This window comes from Camelus bactrianus, chromosome 12 (assembly GCF_048773025.1).
Source record: "Camelus bactrianus isolate YW-2024 breed Bactrian camel chromosome 12, ASM4877302v1, whole genome shotgun sequence".
In the NCBI taxonomy this organism is placed as follows: Eukaryota; Metazoa; Chordata; class Mammalia; order Artiodactyla; family Camelidae; genus Camelus; species Camelus bactrianus.
This window is the reverse complement of record NC_133550.1, coordinates 53,737,602-53,756,306: the sequence shown is the minus strand read 5'-3', so window position 1 is coordinate 53,756,306 and position 18,705 is coordinate 53,737,602. Positions and strand designations below refer to the sequence as shown.

The 18,705-nt window shown below is 37.3% G+C and overlaps 1 protein-coding gene and 1 pseudogene across 1 annotated transcript in view; one reads left to right on the top strand and one right to left on the bottom strand.

Moving 5' to 3' along the window:
* Positions 1–18,704, top strand: part of LOC123618006 (large ribosomal subunit protein eL32-like) — a 32,389-nt gene extending 13,685 nt beyond the window's left edge. Inside the window, exon 2 of the mRNA XM_045519455.2 lies at positions 14,477–18,704. Within this exon, the coding sequence (XP_045375411.2) occupies positions 14,540–14,947 (408 nt within the window). The 5' untranslated portion in view covers positions 14,477–14,539 and the 3' untranslated portion in view covers positions 14,948–18,704. The remainder of the gene's footprint in view (positions 1–14,476) is intronic.
* LOC105072066 (cyclin-G2 pseudogene) lies at positions 15,205–16,478 on the bottom strand (annotated as a pseudogene).
* Position 18,705: the final 1 nt, after the last annotated feature.

The following is an 18,705-nucleotide window of genomic DNA, read 5'->3' as shown; positions in this document are numbered from 1 at the left end:
TGTTTGTTTGTTTTAATGGTTAGGAATTAGGAATACCTTTGACCATTTTAAAGAAAACTTTTTAGGTTTGTAACACCCATGTAAAGTTAAGGAAGAGACATTTCTAACACATCAAAAACATTTCTCCAGTGCCTTACCAACCACTACCTTGGCTTCCAGCACCAAATATATCTTTGTTATTTTGAACTTCACGTAAAGAGAATCACTCAATATGCATCCTTTCATATCTGGCTTCTTTCTTGGACTTTATGTTTGTGAGATTCACCCACATTGCTGAGTCATTTATTTTCATTGCTGCTTTTTTAAGAGATCTAATTTTTAGAGCAGTTTTAGGTTTACAAAAAAATCGAGAAGAAGGTACAGAGATTTCTCATATAACCCCTGCTCCAACACATCCATAGCCCCCTGTGTATTCAACATCATCTACCAGAATTTTTACCAAGGGTAAACCTACATCAACATATCATAAACACCCCAAGTCCATACTGTACTTTATGGTTCACTCTTGGTGATGTACATTTAATGGATTTGGATAAAAGTATGACATATGTCCATTATTATAATATACAGGGCATTTTACTGCCCTTAAAATCCTCTGTGCTGTGCCTGCTCATCTCCCCTACCACCTTGCTTGACAGCCACTGATCCTTCTACTGCCCTCATAGTTTTGCCCTTTCCAAAACGTCACATTGTTGGAATCATACGGTATGTAGCTGTCATTTCATTTCACTTATATATAAGCATACCTATGTGTGTATATATGTATATACACAAAATGTATACATAAGCATTCATAACTGAATACATTGTTGCTATTACTATTTTGAACTGTTATTTGTTAGATCAATTAAAGAAATAATTTTACCTTATTTTACATCCAACTTCTTTCTTCTTTGGTTCTCTTTCCTTCTTTATGGAGATCTGCGTTTTTGACCTATATTATTTTCTTTCTCTCTAAAGAACTTCTTTTAACCTTATGGTATATTGACAACAGATTCCTTCAATTTTTGTTTTTCTGAGAAAGTCTTTATTTCTCCTGTACGTTTGAAGGATAATTCCCCAGGGTGTAGAATTCTAGATTGGTAAGTTTTTTCACTCAACCTTTTAAATATTTTAACTCTATTTTCTTCCTGCTTGCGTGGTTTCTGAGAAGATTCGGATGTAATCAAATTTGTTTCTCCTAGATAAGGTGTTGTTTTCCTCCACGTTCTTTCAGGATTTTTTATCTTTGATTTTTTAAAATTTGAAAATGATATGCTAAGCTGTAGTGGTCTTTTGGCATTTATCCTGCGTGGTGTCACCCAAGCTTCCTGGATGGGTGGTTTGGTGTCTGTTATTAATGTAGGGAAATTTTCAGTCATTGTAGTTTAAAATATTTCTTCTGTTTCTTTCTCTATCCCTTCTGTGTCTTGTATTCCCATCATGCATGTGCCACACCTTTTGTAGTCATCGCCCAGGCTGGATCTCCTTTTCTGTTTCAGTCAGTCCTTGTTTTCTTTGCTTTTCACTCTTTGAGGATTCTGCTGGTATATTCTCTAGCTCCGAGATTCTTCCTTCAGCCATGTCCAGTCTGCTAATAATCCCATCAAACACATTCTTCATTTCTGTTGCAGTGTTCTTGATTTCTAGCATTTCTTTTGGGTTCTTTCCTTGGATTTCCATCTCTGCTTACATTGCCCATCTGTTCTCTCATGCTGTCTGCTTTATCCAGTAGAGTCTTCAGGCTAATCTTAGGTATTTTAAATTCTGGGTCTAATAATTCCAACATTTCTGCCATGCCTGGTTCTGATGCTTGCTCTGCCTCTTCAAATTGTGTTTTTTGTCTTTTGCTATCCTTGGTGACTTTTCCCTTGATAACCAGGCTTGCTGTACCAGGTGAAAGGAACTGCTGTAAATAGGCCCTTAGTAATGTGGCACTGACGTGTGGGAGGGGCAGGTGTGCTCAGGGAGGCATCCTGTAATCCCATGATTAGGTCTCCGTCTTTTAGTGAACCTATGCCTCTGGACTGTGAACTTCACACGTTTCTCAGTCCCCACCCCACCCCCAAAGTGGGACAGAATGAACAGATGGGGCTGGGGGTGAGTATTTCCCTTCTCCAGATCAGTTAGACCCTGATAATATCCCAGCAGGCTAGGCTCTGGTTAAGCAGTTTCACCTGAGGCTGGGCAGAGCATTGCTCTTCTCAGTGAGAATGCTCTGTTGTACTTCAAATGCATTCCTTTTACCCTCCCTTTTATTTACCTATTTAACAACTGTTTATTGAGGATTTACTGTGCATGAGTATGCAGTGACAGAAAGACACAAGATTTTCCCACCTCTTAGCATTTACTTTCTCATTGGCGTAACATAACAAACAAATACATAAGGATAATTTCAGATTATAATAAGTGGTATGAGGAGAATCAAAAGCAGGTTATTGTAGAAAAGTAAATGTTAGGCTGACATGTAAAGATTAAGAAGAAACTCGCTCTGCAGAATGTAGGAAAAACAGCGTCCAGGAAGGAAAGAGCTTGCTGTGTCATCAGATCACATCTAAAGTGAAGTGTGTGAGCCAGAGGTGAAAACGAGTTGAAGCTGGAGAGGAACACGAGTCTGGATTATCTAGAACCTTGTAGGCCATAGTAAGAATAGCTTATCTTTGTTCTACAGATTTTTGTAGTAGAATACGATGTGAGTTATGGTGCCATATTATAGCTTAGTTAGTATCACAATGTTTCTACCCAAATGGCTACAAAAAAAATGCTCTCAGGCCACTAAACTGTCAGGAGTACCCTGGACTGACAAAATAGTTAGTAGCTAAATTGTTTCTACTGACAATTTTGCCTCTTAGAGGGTAGTGGAAGCAACTCAGGAAATTGCTGCTCTGAACTTAATAATGACAAAGAAGGAAAAATTGGTTGATAAAGTGGAAGTGACAACAACCTTGGGGACAGGAAACAGTGCTACCTTCGAGTTGAAAATAACAACAAAAGGAAAATCCTGGGCACATTCAGACAACATTCTTTAAGTTTTTGAAGGAAATGTTATTAGTCTAAGAACAAAGTGAAAATGGATTCAGGCCATCAGAACCTAAGAGGGAACACCTCAAGAGGTTTCAAAATGTTCCACAAAATGTAATTCTGTTTACATCATTACGGAAGAGCTACTGAAGGGAAAGAATATGGGGACAAAAACAATAAGGATGACATTCGCACAAAGGAAGCTTCCTGAAACATTCAAGTTAAAGAGACAAATTAATGACACTGATAAAATAGTGTCACTTAGGAATGTTTTCAGGAAGCCTTGGTCACAATTCATTTAAAATTACAGAAATATTAAAAACAGCCAAAACAACTTTTTGCTCATATTTTGGAGCAAAAGACAACCAAAGAAGGAACAGCTTGGGGAAATGTTAAGGTATTATGAGAAAAAAAATGAAACTGAAGTTTTTGCATTTGTATTCTCCCACAAGGTGAATAACTATATTTAAAGAATAGAATAAATATACCAAAAAGAGGAATTTGAAAGCCAGAACACAAGATATTTAAAGAGACATAACAGCATCTCAAAATGAGGCCAGTTCTCTGAGACCAGATGAATTATCCAGAGGATGATAAAATAACTTGCAAAGGAATTTGCTGAAGGATGTATGATGGGCATTAAATCTTTGAGAAATCCTGGCAGATACATGAGCTTCTAGAAGCCTGGAGAGAATCTAATGTTTCTCTAATATCAAAAATGCCCCAGAACAAAGTAAAAAATCCAGAAGACTGTCTTTCCTGAAGAATATTTCAAGAACAGGTTATAATGGTATAATTTATAAGCTTTATGGAATGAAGCTGTAATTATTAGGAAATAGTAGTAAGGTTACTAATGACAAGTGATTTAATACTAACATATTTTTCCTTTCTTCCTTTCTTTCTAAGCTCTCACCATAGAGTTACTTTTCATCCAAAAACCTGGTACATAATAGAAACCAAATAAATTTTTGTTGAGTGGATAACTCACTTCTCAATTCTTAATTTCTCTAAAAGGCTATCCTCCAATGGGTTTTTCCACACAGGACTTCTGCAGTGCTGTTCCCTCTGCTTATAAACCACGGAGTGTCTTGATTGACACTCCCTTAAACTCAACAGCTTTAATCTAGCTAACTCAATTTATCCTTGATGTCTCAGATTCAACATTATTTTTTGTTATGAAATCCTTCACTGACACCTCCCTCAACACAGAATCACAAACATGGGACAGATCCCTCCATCATAGCCTTAGTTCTTCATTCATAACGTTTATCACTTATATAATTGATTACTTGTCTGCATAATTATTTGTTTAACAGTTCTCTTTCTCACCAGACTAAATCTGTATCAGGAAGAGGAGCATGTCTATCTTTTTTATCTTGATACTCTAGACATCCAGGTCAGGGAAATTTACAGATCATAAGTTCTTCGTAGGGCAGTTTGTGGATGTAAGCAAGGTCCTTTATAAAAACCTCTAAGAAGAGATGGAGAAATATGAGATGGTCATGGTTCATTTAGACTGAATAGCAACCTTGGATTCAATGACTGTATCTGAGGGTTAGAGATGAAAGACTCTGGAGCAGTCTGTATCACATCACATCACGTGATAAAGCACCGATTCATTATCTTTAGTGTAAATAACAATCACCTTGGTACTTGCCAAAAAAAAGGTAAACTCAGGGCCCCAAGCACAGCAATCCCGGTTCATGAAGTTCTCTGTGCTCTCTGGGGAAACTCTCCAGGAATATTGCAGTTTCCTGCAGGGTCTCTGACTGTAATAATATCACAAGGACATTCTTTCTCCCATTGATCTTCTCTCCAGCATATTTAGTTACAAACTACATTAGGAAAAGACCATCTTGGTGGCTTTTCTATTTTAGGCTATACTATATAAATGATGTGCAGCATAGAATTACAAATCAAAGAAAAATCTGTCCCAGGACAGATTTTTTTAAAATAAACATTTTAGTTTAGAATAGTTTTAGATATACAGAAAAATTGAGACAGTAGTAAAGAGTGTTCATGCACCCACACACCATTTCCACCAGTAATAACGTCGTACATTGTTATGCTACATTGGTCACAATTAATGAACTAATATTGATTAATCTTATTAACTAAAGGCTATACTTTATTCATATTTCCTTAGTTATTAGCCTAATGTCTGTTTTTCTGTTGCAGGATCCCATCCAGAATATCACCAGTATTTAGTGGTCATGCTCAGTTAGGTTCATCTTGACTGTGACGTTTTCTCAGCCTTCCCTTATTAGTGATGACCTTGCCAGCTTTGAGGAGTACTGGTCAGCTATTTTGTAAAATGCCCTTCAATCTGAATTTTTATGATTTTTTTTTTTCTAGTGATTAGGTTGAGGTTATGGGTTTGGGGGAAAAAAAGACCCCAGAGGTAAAGTCTGATTCTTATCCCATCATATCAGTGGTATCACTGATCAGCATCCTTATCACTTTATGTTAACCTTGACTACTTGGCTGAGGTAGTCTTTGTCAGATTTTTCCACTGTAAAATTACTTTTTTTTTTTTCCCATTTCCATATCATATTCTTTGGAAGTCACTATGACAGATCACACTTGAGTGGGGAATTATGTCCTGACTCCTTGAGGGCAGAGTATTTCCATAAGTTACTTGGAATTCTTCTGCTTGGAAAATTTGCCTCTTCTCCCCATTTATTTATTTATTCACTTATTTATATTTGTATTGGCTCTTTCATAGTTTGGGTTGTCATCTAATATTTATTTTTTCTTTTTGTTCAAATTGTTCTGGCTTTGGCCATTAAGAGCTACTCCATCATTGTGGGGTTTTGTGTATAAATATGTCTATGCTCTATGGTAACATTCCCCCACCTCTCCTCCATGGATATTTTCAATATTTTCTCTTTCTCTTGATTTTCTGAAGTTTGAATAAAGATATACCCAAATGCAGATGCTTAATATTTATCCTGCTTTGTATTCTATGAACTTCCTGGATCTGTGGTGTTTGCTATTAATTTTGAAAAGCTCTCAGAGATTACTTTAAATATTTCTTCTGCTCTGTTTTCTTTTTCTCCTGCTATTCCAGTGACATATGTATGTTATATCTTTTGAAGTTGTCTCACAGTCTTAAATGTTCTGGTCTTTTTAAAATTATTACTATTCTTTCTCTCTGTGCATTTCAGTTTGGGAAGTTTCTCTGTACCTATAATCACTAACACAAAGAAACACTGATCCATTATCTTAAGACACCTGGCTGCAGCATACACATGGAAAAGAATTGGCAATGTAAATTTGGTCATTTGTGTTTTCGGGTAATATCTGTTCTGCTTATCATTACATTCTTTTCTATTTAATTTGGGAGGATAAAAATACTAATATATTGCCCATATTCTGTATGATTCAATGCACAGTTTTTTTTCCTTTATTGCATTTTCAAAATCCAGCAGTCATATTTTAAATCTCCAAATATATTTTTTTCATCTTAAAGACTCCCTACTCTAGTTTTCTTGAACTTTAATACATTTATGTAGTTTTTTTTTTAAGTTTCTCTACTTTTTTTTATAAATAAGTTTATTTTAGAAGTGGGCATTTGTTTTACTTCTTCAGATTAGTCTCAATTTAAAGTGTGCAGTTTTTAATATATTGGTCAACTTTTTGGTTTACTTAACCTTGGAGAGGGAAGCTTGTGTTTGAATAATGTTAGGGTTGAGATGAACTGTGAGAAATTGAATGAGTCCCTTCTGCAAATCATAAAAGCAAGAAGAGGAAAACTAAGGTTTATTATAATTTCACTTTGGAAGATTAGTGATCAAGGACATTATATTTGGATGCAATCAGAGCATGGATTTTCTCCTCTTTACTGAAGAATTTCTCCTCTGTAATTATGGAGTAGTCCCAACCCTTTTCATAAAATTATTCTCACTGGCTTGACAGCTCTCACTGGGAACTAGCCTCAGCTGTCTCCCTGATTTAGTTAAAAGTGTAATATGAGAATAATCTGTACAGCAGGTTTCCTCCCCTGCATAAACTCTGGCATCCAGAAAAGTTCTGGCGGTATGCTTAATTAGGATCAAGTCATACTTCTTACCAACTGCTCTGCAACCCACACTTTTATCTGGCTCTTGCCATTCAAAATTAGGTAGCCTTCAGTTCTTTCTAAGACAGGCTACAGTGAATTATGGAATGACACGGCTTCCCAATACATTCTCACCTCTTCTACAGCCCGTTTACTCCTCAAATCTTTGAAACAAGAACCACATTCTTTCCCACATTTCAGAAATAAATAATACACTGAGGAGATTATAAATGATAAGAAATGCACTATACACATTTTAACCTAATACATAGTTTTAAAAGATTTTCTCTTAATTGTCAAATATTTCTGAAGAAGAATAAGAAAATTTGAAAATACAAATAACCAAGGATGATAATGAAAAACCATAAAACACCAAAGAATGGGGAATAAAAATAAACTATGAAAGTTTACTGAAAGACCTAATAGAGCTGGAAAAGGGAGAGATGTATTATGAGCAATAGAAAAACAAAGGAATAAATCTATGTTCATCACCTTCATCAATGACAAAAGAAATTAACCAAAAACAAATTCTAAAGTTCATTAAAAGAATAAGGATGCTGTGAACAACATAACCTTTTTTAAAGTGAAAGTAATGAGGAAGGACATGAATAAAAGAAGCTAAACTATGTTACAAAGAGCATCCCTGAACAGATCTATGCATATATTCTAATTATTTTGTGGTGAAGCCAGCATTTCAAGTAAGAATGAAAATGTGGACTATTCAATTACTAGTATTTGAACTGTTGGATTTACATATTGGAGGAAAACAGAAGAGACCTGTGTGCCTATTAAATTCCAGGTTAATCAATATTACAAAAGTTGTAGAAGAAAATACAAGTTAATATTGGTAGAGATATTTCCTAAGTAAAACACAAAGCCAAAGAAAAGACTGACAGATTTTGTTTTATACAAACTAAAACCTCCCTAAAACATAATAAATCATGAACAAAGTTAAAATTTTAGCAAAGTTCTGGGAAAACTATTGCTCTATATTATTACTAATAAAGATTACTATACATATATAGTGTGTATATATTATATATATTAATATCCAGAATATGTATACACACACACACACACACACACACAGAGTTCCTAAAGTCAATTTAAAAAACCATAAAAATAATGGGCAGGATATAAGCAGGCAAGTCACAAAGGATAGTCACAAATGTCTACATAAATATATATAAAAAGATGTTCAACATGACTAGTTATAAGAAAAATGCAAATTAAAAAGAATTGTTTCTCATAGGTTTGACAAGAATTACAGAGATAATATCCAGCCTTGGCAAGTTCACAACGGATAATACTTGTGCACACTTCTAGTGGGAATATAAATTGGAAAAACCATTTCTGGAAAACAAGTTGACAGTTTATCCAAATAAAATTGTACATTTCCATTGACTCAGCAGTTCTACTTCTAAGAAACAATTCAAGAGAAATATTCACAGACAAGCACCAAAATGTACATAGTTGAATGATTTCTTTGTTGTGACAACAAAAATTGGAAACCTAAATGTCCATCAACAAATTATTTTTAATAATACTGGCTTTTTAAATGAATGAGATAGATTTTTATGTACTTGTAAAGAACTCTTACCCTAACGCTATAAGAATAGAAGTTTTTTTTCCCTCCAATGTTCATTGAACCACAGTAGTAGTAAAAAATTGGAAGCACTCTAGACATCCATCAATAGAAGACTAGATAACCTAGGTGGGTACTAAACAAGGATAATTCCAATATATTTATTTTGTAATTCATTTTTATATAAGCTGAATAAAAAAAGTAAGAAATACAATACAACACATGTAGTTATACATGAATCTGATATTTATGTGAGACTTAATTTACATGTACATGTGTAAGTATATATGCATCACATGAAGCAATACTGTATATTTTATACTGACACAGATAAAGTAAAGAAATTTATGGGAGGTATGATTGGCAGGACATACACTGAGCACAAGGAAGGGAAGCATAAAGGAAGGGGATCGTGCTGGGATGGGTATAAAAATATAAAATAAAAGTTTGTCATACATTGACTGATAACACACAAAGGAATATACCTCAGTTTAGTTGGATACACTTAAGAACCTCCTTGAATTGTAACATCCCATATGGGCAAGGGCATAGTGAAACAAGCACTCACATGTACTGTTAGATGACATTTTTCAGGACATAAAATCCAATCTGTGGGTTTTTGGGGAACATATAATGAACTAGTCCATTTCTAGGTCTTTAATGTTGTCTAGGAGCCGTTTCACCACACTTGACCAGCACGGCCAGTTTTTAACCACTTCAGTCTCAGCCTTTATCCAGTTTCTAAGATAGTTCTCTTTTATTCATTCAGCAGGTGTTTGCCAAACTCCAATTACATACCACAAACTCTCTTGGAACTTACTCCTGCCTTTACTGATTCCCCTTCCACTTCTCTGATTGCTCTATGATTTTATTTGTCACAATTTAAATCTACCTCTAAATCTGAAAGTCTCTAAAACTCAACCTTTTTTTTTTTTTTTTGCCTAAAATTCTCTTTAGATTAATCCTCTCTTCTCATTGTTTCTCTATGGTGTCAATTTCCAAATCCAAATCTATTTTTTCACCTGGATATTTATGCTTTCATAGTATTCAACTACCTCAAACTGAACATAAATCAGCTGAATCTCATTATCTTGTACCCCAGAACATTTCCCATTGCCAATTAATGATTGGCTTCTCTGGATGCAGTTTTCCCAACTGACCATTTAAATGAAAAAAATAAAGATTAATATATCCATTTTACCCTTTCTTTCCCCGATCGATCACATCAATTCCCATAAATTCACATCTGTATTAATTTCTTTTTGCCGTTGTAACAAATTACTACAAACTTAATGGTTTAAAACATCAATTTATTATCTTAACAGTTTTGAAGAACAAGAGTCTGAAATGGGTCCCACTGGGCTAAAATCACAGTGTCTGCGGGGCTGCACTCCTTACTGAAGGTTCCAGGGGAGAATTCATTTTTTTGCCTTTTCCATCCTCCAGAGGCTGCTGCATTCCTTGGCTCATGGTTCCCTTCCATCTGCAAAGCCTGCAAATGATTATTTGAGTCTTTTTTATGCTGCCATTTCTCCGGTTCTCTTTTTTTCTGTTTCCTTCTTCCTTCCATCCTTCAAGGACCCTTGTGATTGAGCCCACCTGAATAATCCAGAATAATTTCCTGGATTAGCTGATTAGCAATCTTAATTCCAACCTCAACCTTAATTTCCCCCTCACCATGTAACATTCACAGGTTCTGGGGATTAGGATTTGGATATCTTTGTGGAGCCATTATTCTATCTATCACATTATGTAATCCAAACCAATTAAAATATCACTCCCCCTGTTCTTGATCCCCCCCCCCACATTATTTCATAATTTAGGACCAATCCTATGCAAAATCCTTTTCCCTCCAAGCAGTTCTGGGGGCCCTGCCGGGTATCTTGCATGTACTTAAACCAAGTCATGTTCTTTTTTTTTTTTTTTTTTTAACATACCACATGTACCATTATCCCTCTTTCCCTCCTTAGCCTTTTTCATTAAATGCAAGCATGTCCTCCGGTTAGTGATATACTGTCAGAGGATTGCTGTTCCCAGCCTTGCCCACCATCTGCTGATACTGCAGCGTGGCACTCAAATCCTGGAAGCATCAACTCTTTGAAGGAAAATGCTCCTCTCCACTTTTTGTGTTATGTTCTACTAAAGGATTACACAGCAGAATTGTTTGTTCCCATCTTAGAAACTTTTTTGAAAAAATTAGTTTTTTCTTTAAAATGTAGATCTAGAGAGGAGACAAATCGAACTGGCAAAAACGATGTGTACTCAGCATCACTCTTCCCCAAGGATGACAAGTGACTGGTTTGGGTTCTGATATCTACAAATTGAGTCACTGACTCCCTCTTCTCTTCGGTTAAGTTTTCAGCCAGAAGGCTCTTCAGTTAGGCTGGATAGAGTCTGGTGGACCTAATCACCATCACACAGACTGGGTCTATGTGAATCCAGTGATGGAAACAGCTTGGCTTAAATGCAGTCAACAGCAACCATAGTCTCTCATACCTACTCCTTTACTTTTCCATAATCACAAAACTGGCCCCTCAGGGGAGTTTTCTTGATATTTAGAAATTGCAGTGGCCACCACCATCATCTTATTGTCCAAATAATCCTCTCCAACCCAACGTGACATCAGGGATTAAGACTTTTAAATCAGTGCCACTTTTCTATTTGAGGATGTGCAGTGTTTTTCTGTGACTGTTCAGATAAAAATCCAAACAATCTATCATTCCAATATCTTCCTAATATTTGTAACATGATTTCCATTGTTTTGTTTTTAGCTACTGCCTTTCTTCATCCTAGTCCTGATGTCACAAATTTTCTTTTTCAAATTATCTAAGTACCACCATCTTTAAGTATCCACCACAAATCCCCACTTCCTCTCAAAGCAGTTGTGCAATTTTCTGGGACAGTTTTAAGTCTTTTTAAAAATTCAGTAAATCAGTTGATGTTTGAATGATCGAATAAGTTCATATTTTGTTTAACAGATGTCAGCTGATGCTTTCTAGTACCTAGCTGAGAGAAGTATTCCCGTCAAAGTAAAAATTGAACAATTCATCCTCAGGTTAGCATTACTCTGCTATTAACCCTTCAGGCTAGCAAACCACTGATAACCGCCCCAGGTGTTACTCTGTCCTTTTTTGCTAGACTTAAACTCAGTAATTCCAGGTTAAGTCTCATCCGGATATCCTCAAAAACTGAATTTGGCAATTCTGTTATTTCCTGCCTGTACCCAGTACCTCTAGCAAGTCTCCTTTCCTAAGGCCACTGCCTGCTTTTTAGGAAAAATTCCCTTTTGTCAATTGCTCCAAACTCCCAGCCTTTTTCGGCTGCCTTGTCTTCAGTTCCTTCTGGGACTGACTGCAGGTCTTTCAGCCTAGTTCAGAAATACAATTCTCTAGATTCCAGAATTTCTCATAAACACATTTATTTTATTTCACCATTCATAGCCATACCAGGTCAAATTACTGCCATATAATTATTAATAAATTATGAAATTAGTTTATCTGAAGGTAACGTGATCGCTTTCGCTGATAGGGAAAACAGGGGCTATAATTCAATAACATTTGAAGAAGGAAGTATTTCTTCACAAAGCTATCTAGCTGAACAATGCTGCATGATTTCAAAATAACAATCGTTTTGACAGCAGGAAAAAAGGGCTTCAAGGGTTCTGAAGCATGTCTTTACCCTGACACATGTTTAGAGATCTCTCATGAGGAAGAAATAACCTTTCTGGAGGAAAAAATACCAGTGTTGCTGTGTTTGTTGATAAAAGCAAATAGTTTCAACAAAAGAACCAAGATTTAAGACACTGTGAGCAGAAGACCAAAAGATCTGATATTTGGGCACTTAAAAGTTAAATTTGCTGGGAAAATCATTCTTCAGCAGTTTGAGTATATTTACATGTCATAAAGAGTTTGAAGAGACAGGCGTTAGAGAAACTAAATTCTTTAAAAAGTAAAATTATTGGTGGGGGAGCATATAGCTCAGTGGTAGAGTACATGCTTAATATGTACCCAAGGTCCTGGGTTCAGTCCCGGGTACCTCCATTTAAAAAAAAAAAAAGGAAATCATGTTTTGGGGTCTTCACTGTTGTCTCTGACCTGCCAGAAAAGAGTTACTGAGCTAAAGTAAGTCGTCTTTCACCATTTCAATTAATTGTAAAGACACATGAAGGGCTATGATGAAGGGACCTAAACAATGACTCATCACTGCTTCTGACACCATGAACAAGCCCTGGATTTATCCGCACTGTTGAAACTGGCTGAAAATCTCCTCACATAGAGTCCTTATCACACCCCTAAGACAAGCAGGGTACAGTACTTCCCACACAAAAATGACTTGTGCAAAAGTTAGAATGGAAAATATCTGAAGGCCATCACTTGTGAATGATCTCCATTCTTGTTTTTTCAATCACCGAAGGATTGCAACATCCCACACTTTTTCTTCTTTTCTTTTCCTGGGCGTCTGTATATTATTGTTTTCAGATTTCTCTTCCTGACCTTTTTCTCTGTTGAACGACTCCAAACCCCACTTTACCTATTGCCCTGCAAGACTCCTATCTTTGGATAATGAACTGCCTTCTGTCTTCTTTTCTTTCAGAACCTCTTCCTCCTTTTACCTCCTAGATAATTTTCAAGTTTTTTTCCACACAGATGACAGTGGAAAGAGAGTCTTTGAAAGGAACCAGACGACTAGCCCAAAGCAGCATTTCATAAGTGTAAATTTCCTTTGACATTTGCTGATTTATCATTATCATGTACTTAAATTTAGCAACCTACATCAAAATGTATCTGAGTTGGTATTAATCTGAGACATATGAAATTGTTTACCAAGCATGGAAATTGGTGCTACAGGGAGACAGACCTTGATTAATTATGACTTTTAGTACTCCCATAAGCCTCTCTACTGAAAGACATTCTTTTTCCCATATCCACGGGGAAGTGTACACATTAGGAGACAGTGGAGGTGGCATTCCCCCAATTTCCTAATTCTTCCCCCTGACCTTTACTCTTCCATCCACCTATAAGTCCATTTAAGGCTATTTATTTTATATCATCCTTGTTAAGCTTATGTCAGTGAATGTAGACTTTCAGACCTGCCATATTTCTGCCATAATTCTAGGCGGTATCAGTGTGCATGTGAACAAAGATAACATCCTAACTTCAAATTCCCTAGACCTCTTTCACCGTACCCCTTCCTCCTCTGCACAACAGCCCTCCTTCAAAGGACATCCTTTTAATAGTTCATTCAGAAATCTCAAAGTTCCACATTCCATCCTTTGTAAACAAATTTGAGTTTTTTTCATCTCCCTCATACAGTCCTTCCCACCAGATCTGCAAACCCTTTCCTTTTCCCCTTTCCTTTGGGTGAATCAGTCCCATCCTAAGTTACCTTCCTTCCTTGCCGAGCTTGGTCTTCAGGGTTGTGCTTCTGAAGTTTAGCGTCATCAGCCACCTGCGAAACCTAAATCCTAGAGCAGTGACAGTTAACCTTCTTTGTTTCTACAGTGTGATAGTTGAGAATGCAGGATTTAAATATCCCCTGATTCTTTGATTTCACAGTACTATAAATTCACGGTTTTCAGCTTTGGGTAGGACCTCAGCATCCACTGCACACTTACTTGTCCTTGATCAGTTCCTTCTACCCTTCCCCTCAATACCCACTCAGAACTTGCACCTCATCTTCACTCAGACGCTTCTTTTATTCTCAGATATCAAAATCTCCTACTTTATACTTCATCAGGAAAAAAAAAGGTTTTCTCTTTAACTCTCTACATCTTTACCCACACAATCTATTATGTGTATGGAAAAGTAGCTAAAAAATTATTTCTATTCAAGGGAAAAGAACAAGCTCTTCCTCGGCGCTGCCATGGAGGTGGCAGCGATCTCCTAGTCGGCATCATGGCCGCCCTCAGACCCCTCGTGAAGCCCGAGATCATCAAAAAGAGGACCAAGGAGTTCTTCCGGCACCAGTCAGACCGATACGTCAAAATTAAGTGGAACTGGCGGAAACCCAGGCGCACTGACCACAGGGTGCGCAGGAGTTTCAAGGGCCAGATCCTGATGCCCAGCATCAGCTATGGGAGCAACAAGAAAACAAAGCCCATGCTGCCCAGTGGCTTGCACAAGTTCCTGGTCCACAACGTCAAGGAGCTTGAAGTACTGCTGACGTGCAACAAATCCTACTGTGCTGAGATTGCTCACAACGTCTCCTCCAAGAACCGCAAAGCCATTGTGGAAAGAGCAGCCCAGCTGGCCATCAGAGTCACCAATCCCAACGCCCAGCTGCGCAGCGAAGAAAACGAATAGACAGCTCGTGCACATTGTGTTTGTGTTAATAAAACCACGAAACTCAAAAAACAAAACAAAACAAAACAAACAAACAAACAAAAAACAAAGGAAAAGAGCAAATGTGCCAATATTTAAATTATTTCCCATCATTTTAGAGGTCCTAACCCAGCTGAGAGCTTAGAATATGAAAATAGACCAGATCTGATCTGAGTAATTACAGACAACAGGTGTTCCAGTCTTTGTAGTCCTGCCTAGATAGGGGCTGGACTAAAACATTACCTACATCCCCATTTATTGCTTATAAACCACATGTATACTTTAAATTCTGACACAGTGCAGTTAGGTTTATAAAATGGGAAACACAGGGACTGTGCCACTTTTAAGTTGAAAAAGACAGTGCATCTTTGATCACTGAGATGGAGAGACAGCTGCTGGGACTTCATTCTCCAAGTTCACATCTTCCGAGTGTTCGCTTTCACTTTTGTCAAGACAGCTATCCGCTGGTACTGTTGACAACTCAGGGACACCACAGTTGTTGTCTTGGAGGGTCTGGGCTCTGCACCCAGAAACAATCCAAACCAACTTCTTGCAACAATCAAGAGAAAACATTCCGCTAATCATTTAGAAACTTATTCCCTCCAGTAAAAGAACTCAGTATCATTGATCTTTGAATGCTTTATAACAAGCAGAAGGATGTGCAATAATTTAATGAATTACATTTCTACTTACAGATTGAGAAGGCACAAAGCTAATACAGATGGCTTTGCTTTTGAAAAGACTAGTAGAAAATTGCAAGCTTTCAGCTGTGCTTCCAGTTTATCAAGGCTCAATATTTCTTTCCTTTCTGAAATATGAAGAAGTATAATAGTCTTATGTAAGCAAAAAAAAAGTTCAATACAGCAGTATGTTCCATTTCATAGTTCTGATTTTTTTCCAAAAATTTTCTTCCTTGATTTTTTGTTAGAAGCAGTGCATTTACATTGACTAGTTCAGATTACGTTATGAGGAGATGAAACATTGCATTTTTCTTCAACTATTCTGGTAGCCAGCCAAAACAGCAGACTCCAATGCAAGAGAACTTTTAGGTTTCACCTTCAAACGAGCCAAGGATCTGTCCAAAATATTGACAGCCAGGATAAAAATTGATGTGCAAGATGGAAAATTTTAAAATGGGTTAAATCTCTGAAATCTTGACACGTCTCTGTCTTCAGCACACTATGTTATTATTCTCAGGGGTAGCCGTTTTCTACGGCTCTGCCCATTTCTCTTGTGGTTGGAATTTCTGTTTCTATACCTGGTAGAGTTTCAGCAGCTCAGGGGGCTGGACTTTTTCCAGATTGCTAAGACCTAAGCCCGCATTTCCCTCACCAGGTGGGAGATGCAACATCTGGCCTAGAGAGGGCTGAGCACACAGGACCATGATGGACTCTTTCCTTGGTCAAGGACCCACCAGCTCACCAGTGCCCCCAGCAAGCATCCAACCCTCCCCTGCCGCTGCCATCTCTTCCTCATCCTCACATCTCAGCTTCACACTACTGCCCATCACCATCCTCCAACCGGCAGCACCTATCCTGCAGACTCTCGTCTCCAGGCAGCACTGGGGCCAATGCCATGCCATCAGCAGAAGCTGAAGCCAGCTTGACCTGATTCATAATATTCTTAATTTCTAAAGTTAAAAATTGTTCTTTGATTTTTCTTTTTTCATAAGATTCCATTTTTGTTTCATAAGCAGATTGTCTTTTCTTATATCCTTGATGATATTACCTGTGACTTTTTTGGTTCTCTGTTCCACTCATTGTTTTTGTCCAAGAATACTTAAACACAACAGGGACCTTGACTGGGTTCTCCTTGCATAACATTTGTCACCAGATAGGTAATTTTTTTAATTCAAATCCTTCCAAATATCTTTACCTTGCTTGGATATCCAAAAACTATACAAATCAACTTACATGGGTTATTAAAGAGAGAAGTCTGAAAATGTGTATCCACTAATACAGTTCTAAAATCTATGTGATCAAATCTCCAAAATCTTTGCTGTTTCAGCTGAACACTTCAATTGCTTCTCAATAACACCTTGATAAAGCTAATGTTCTCAGAATGGTGAGCTATTTAGTATTCCCCTGGGATGACATAAACAGTCCTTCCATGCTCCACTGTGCCTAGTTTATGCCTGTGTTTAGCAATCATGAACTAGGCTTTGGAGTTTTTAACTCCACTCCTTCAGGCATTGTGCCATGCCGTATTTTGTTTTGTGATGCTGACCGCAGTGTCGACAGAGAATTGCAGCTGTGAGCTGACGACTGAATTAGGAGTAACTAATTTAGCTGTGCACAAGTAATAGATTCTTTATGGTACTTACCTGTGATTTCCCCAGCCTCCCTAAAACCACTGAGGTAGGTGAGAATTAGCTACTCTTCCTGATTTCACTACCCGGTTATAATGATACAAATTTGTAATTCTGCCACACACATCAACGCTCATTAAAGAAGCACATTTTAGCAAGGAGGCGCAAAGAGGTTCTACAACCCATTCTCTAAGATCAGTGAAGTCCCAGCGGTTGGCCCTTCGGGCGCTCCAACCACCGCCACGCCTCAGAGGCTCACCAGAGGAAGCAGCAGTAACACTGGGGGAGGGATCCTGTTACCCTGTTACAACTGGTCAGTCAGAAGTCCTACTCCACTGGTGGGCCCCAACGCCATTCAGGACTCAAGACAAGACACTGTTTTCATGAGCAAAACCCACTGTACTTAGAAGGCAAATTACCAGGCATCCCATATCAACTAAGCCCCAGATAACTGGAGTGAATGTAGCCCCTGAGTGGTGAGGCCTTGCCGATAAAGTGCAGTCTGTGCATTGTTTATTAGGGAAACACCACCCCTATGACTGAAGTTTGCATTAAATTGCACATTCAGACTACTTACATGGTCTGTGCTGAAGTGTTTTCATGCAAAAGTGTTCAAATGTAAGAACCATAACAATTGCTGCTGAGTAAATCATCCATTTATCCTTACAATAAAAGTGGGAGGCCATGACAGGAGCGCCTTCCCTGATCAGTTACTAACACATCCCTGTCAACCCACTGGGTTCTCTCTCCCCTCTCCTGCTTGGCTTGTGTTACACAGATTCAGTTCCTTCTACTTCTTTGAGCACTTTCGCTTAGATGTGTGTTCTTGCTGGTCAACCTAGCAGTGGTTACAGTTCATCACCGTACATATCACTGTAAACTATAATCTCACAAATGCATTTTAAATAATCTGCAGTAAGCATAGTTTATTTTACACAATTCTCTCCTGAGGTAACTGACAACTTAGACTGACTGGAAATCCCAAGTAATTAATAAACTAAGATGTGTTTTATAGCTGTATCAAAATTATGAATCATCCTAAGTGACTGTCCCTGTGCAGAGTCACTGGCTCATTAAGCACATATGTTTATATACTATACAATTTAAAACAAGAACATATACTTTTATCCATACTATACTCTAGTTGTTCCATCATACAAATGTATAATCTTTACCAATGAAAATACAGCTAAAAATTCCTAAATTATATCCCCTTTTTAATAAAATGTAAATTTTCCCTAAAAATTCTGTAAAACGTTACTGATAAGAATAGAAATAGTAAAATCAATATATAGAATTCAATAACACAGGATGGTTAATTGGGAAGCAATTCTACACCACAAACAAGTAACTAGATCTAGAGAAAACAAAATACGCTTAACTATAAACTACATGTAACATCATCACAACATATAACTTAATATTTGAAAGG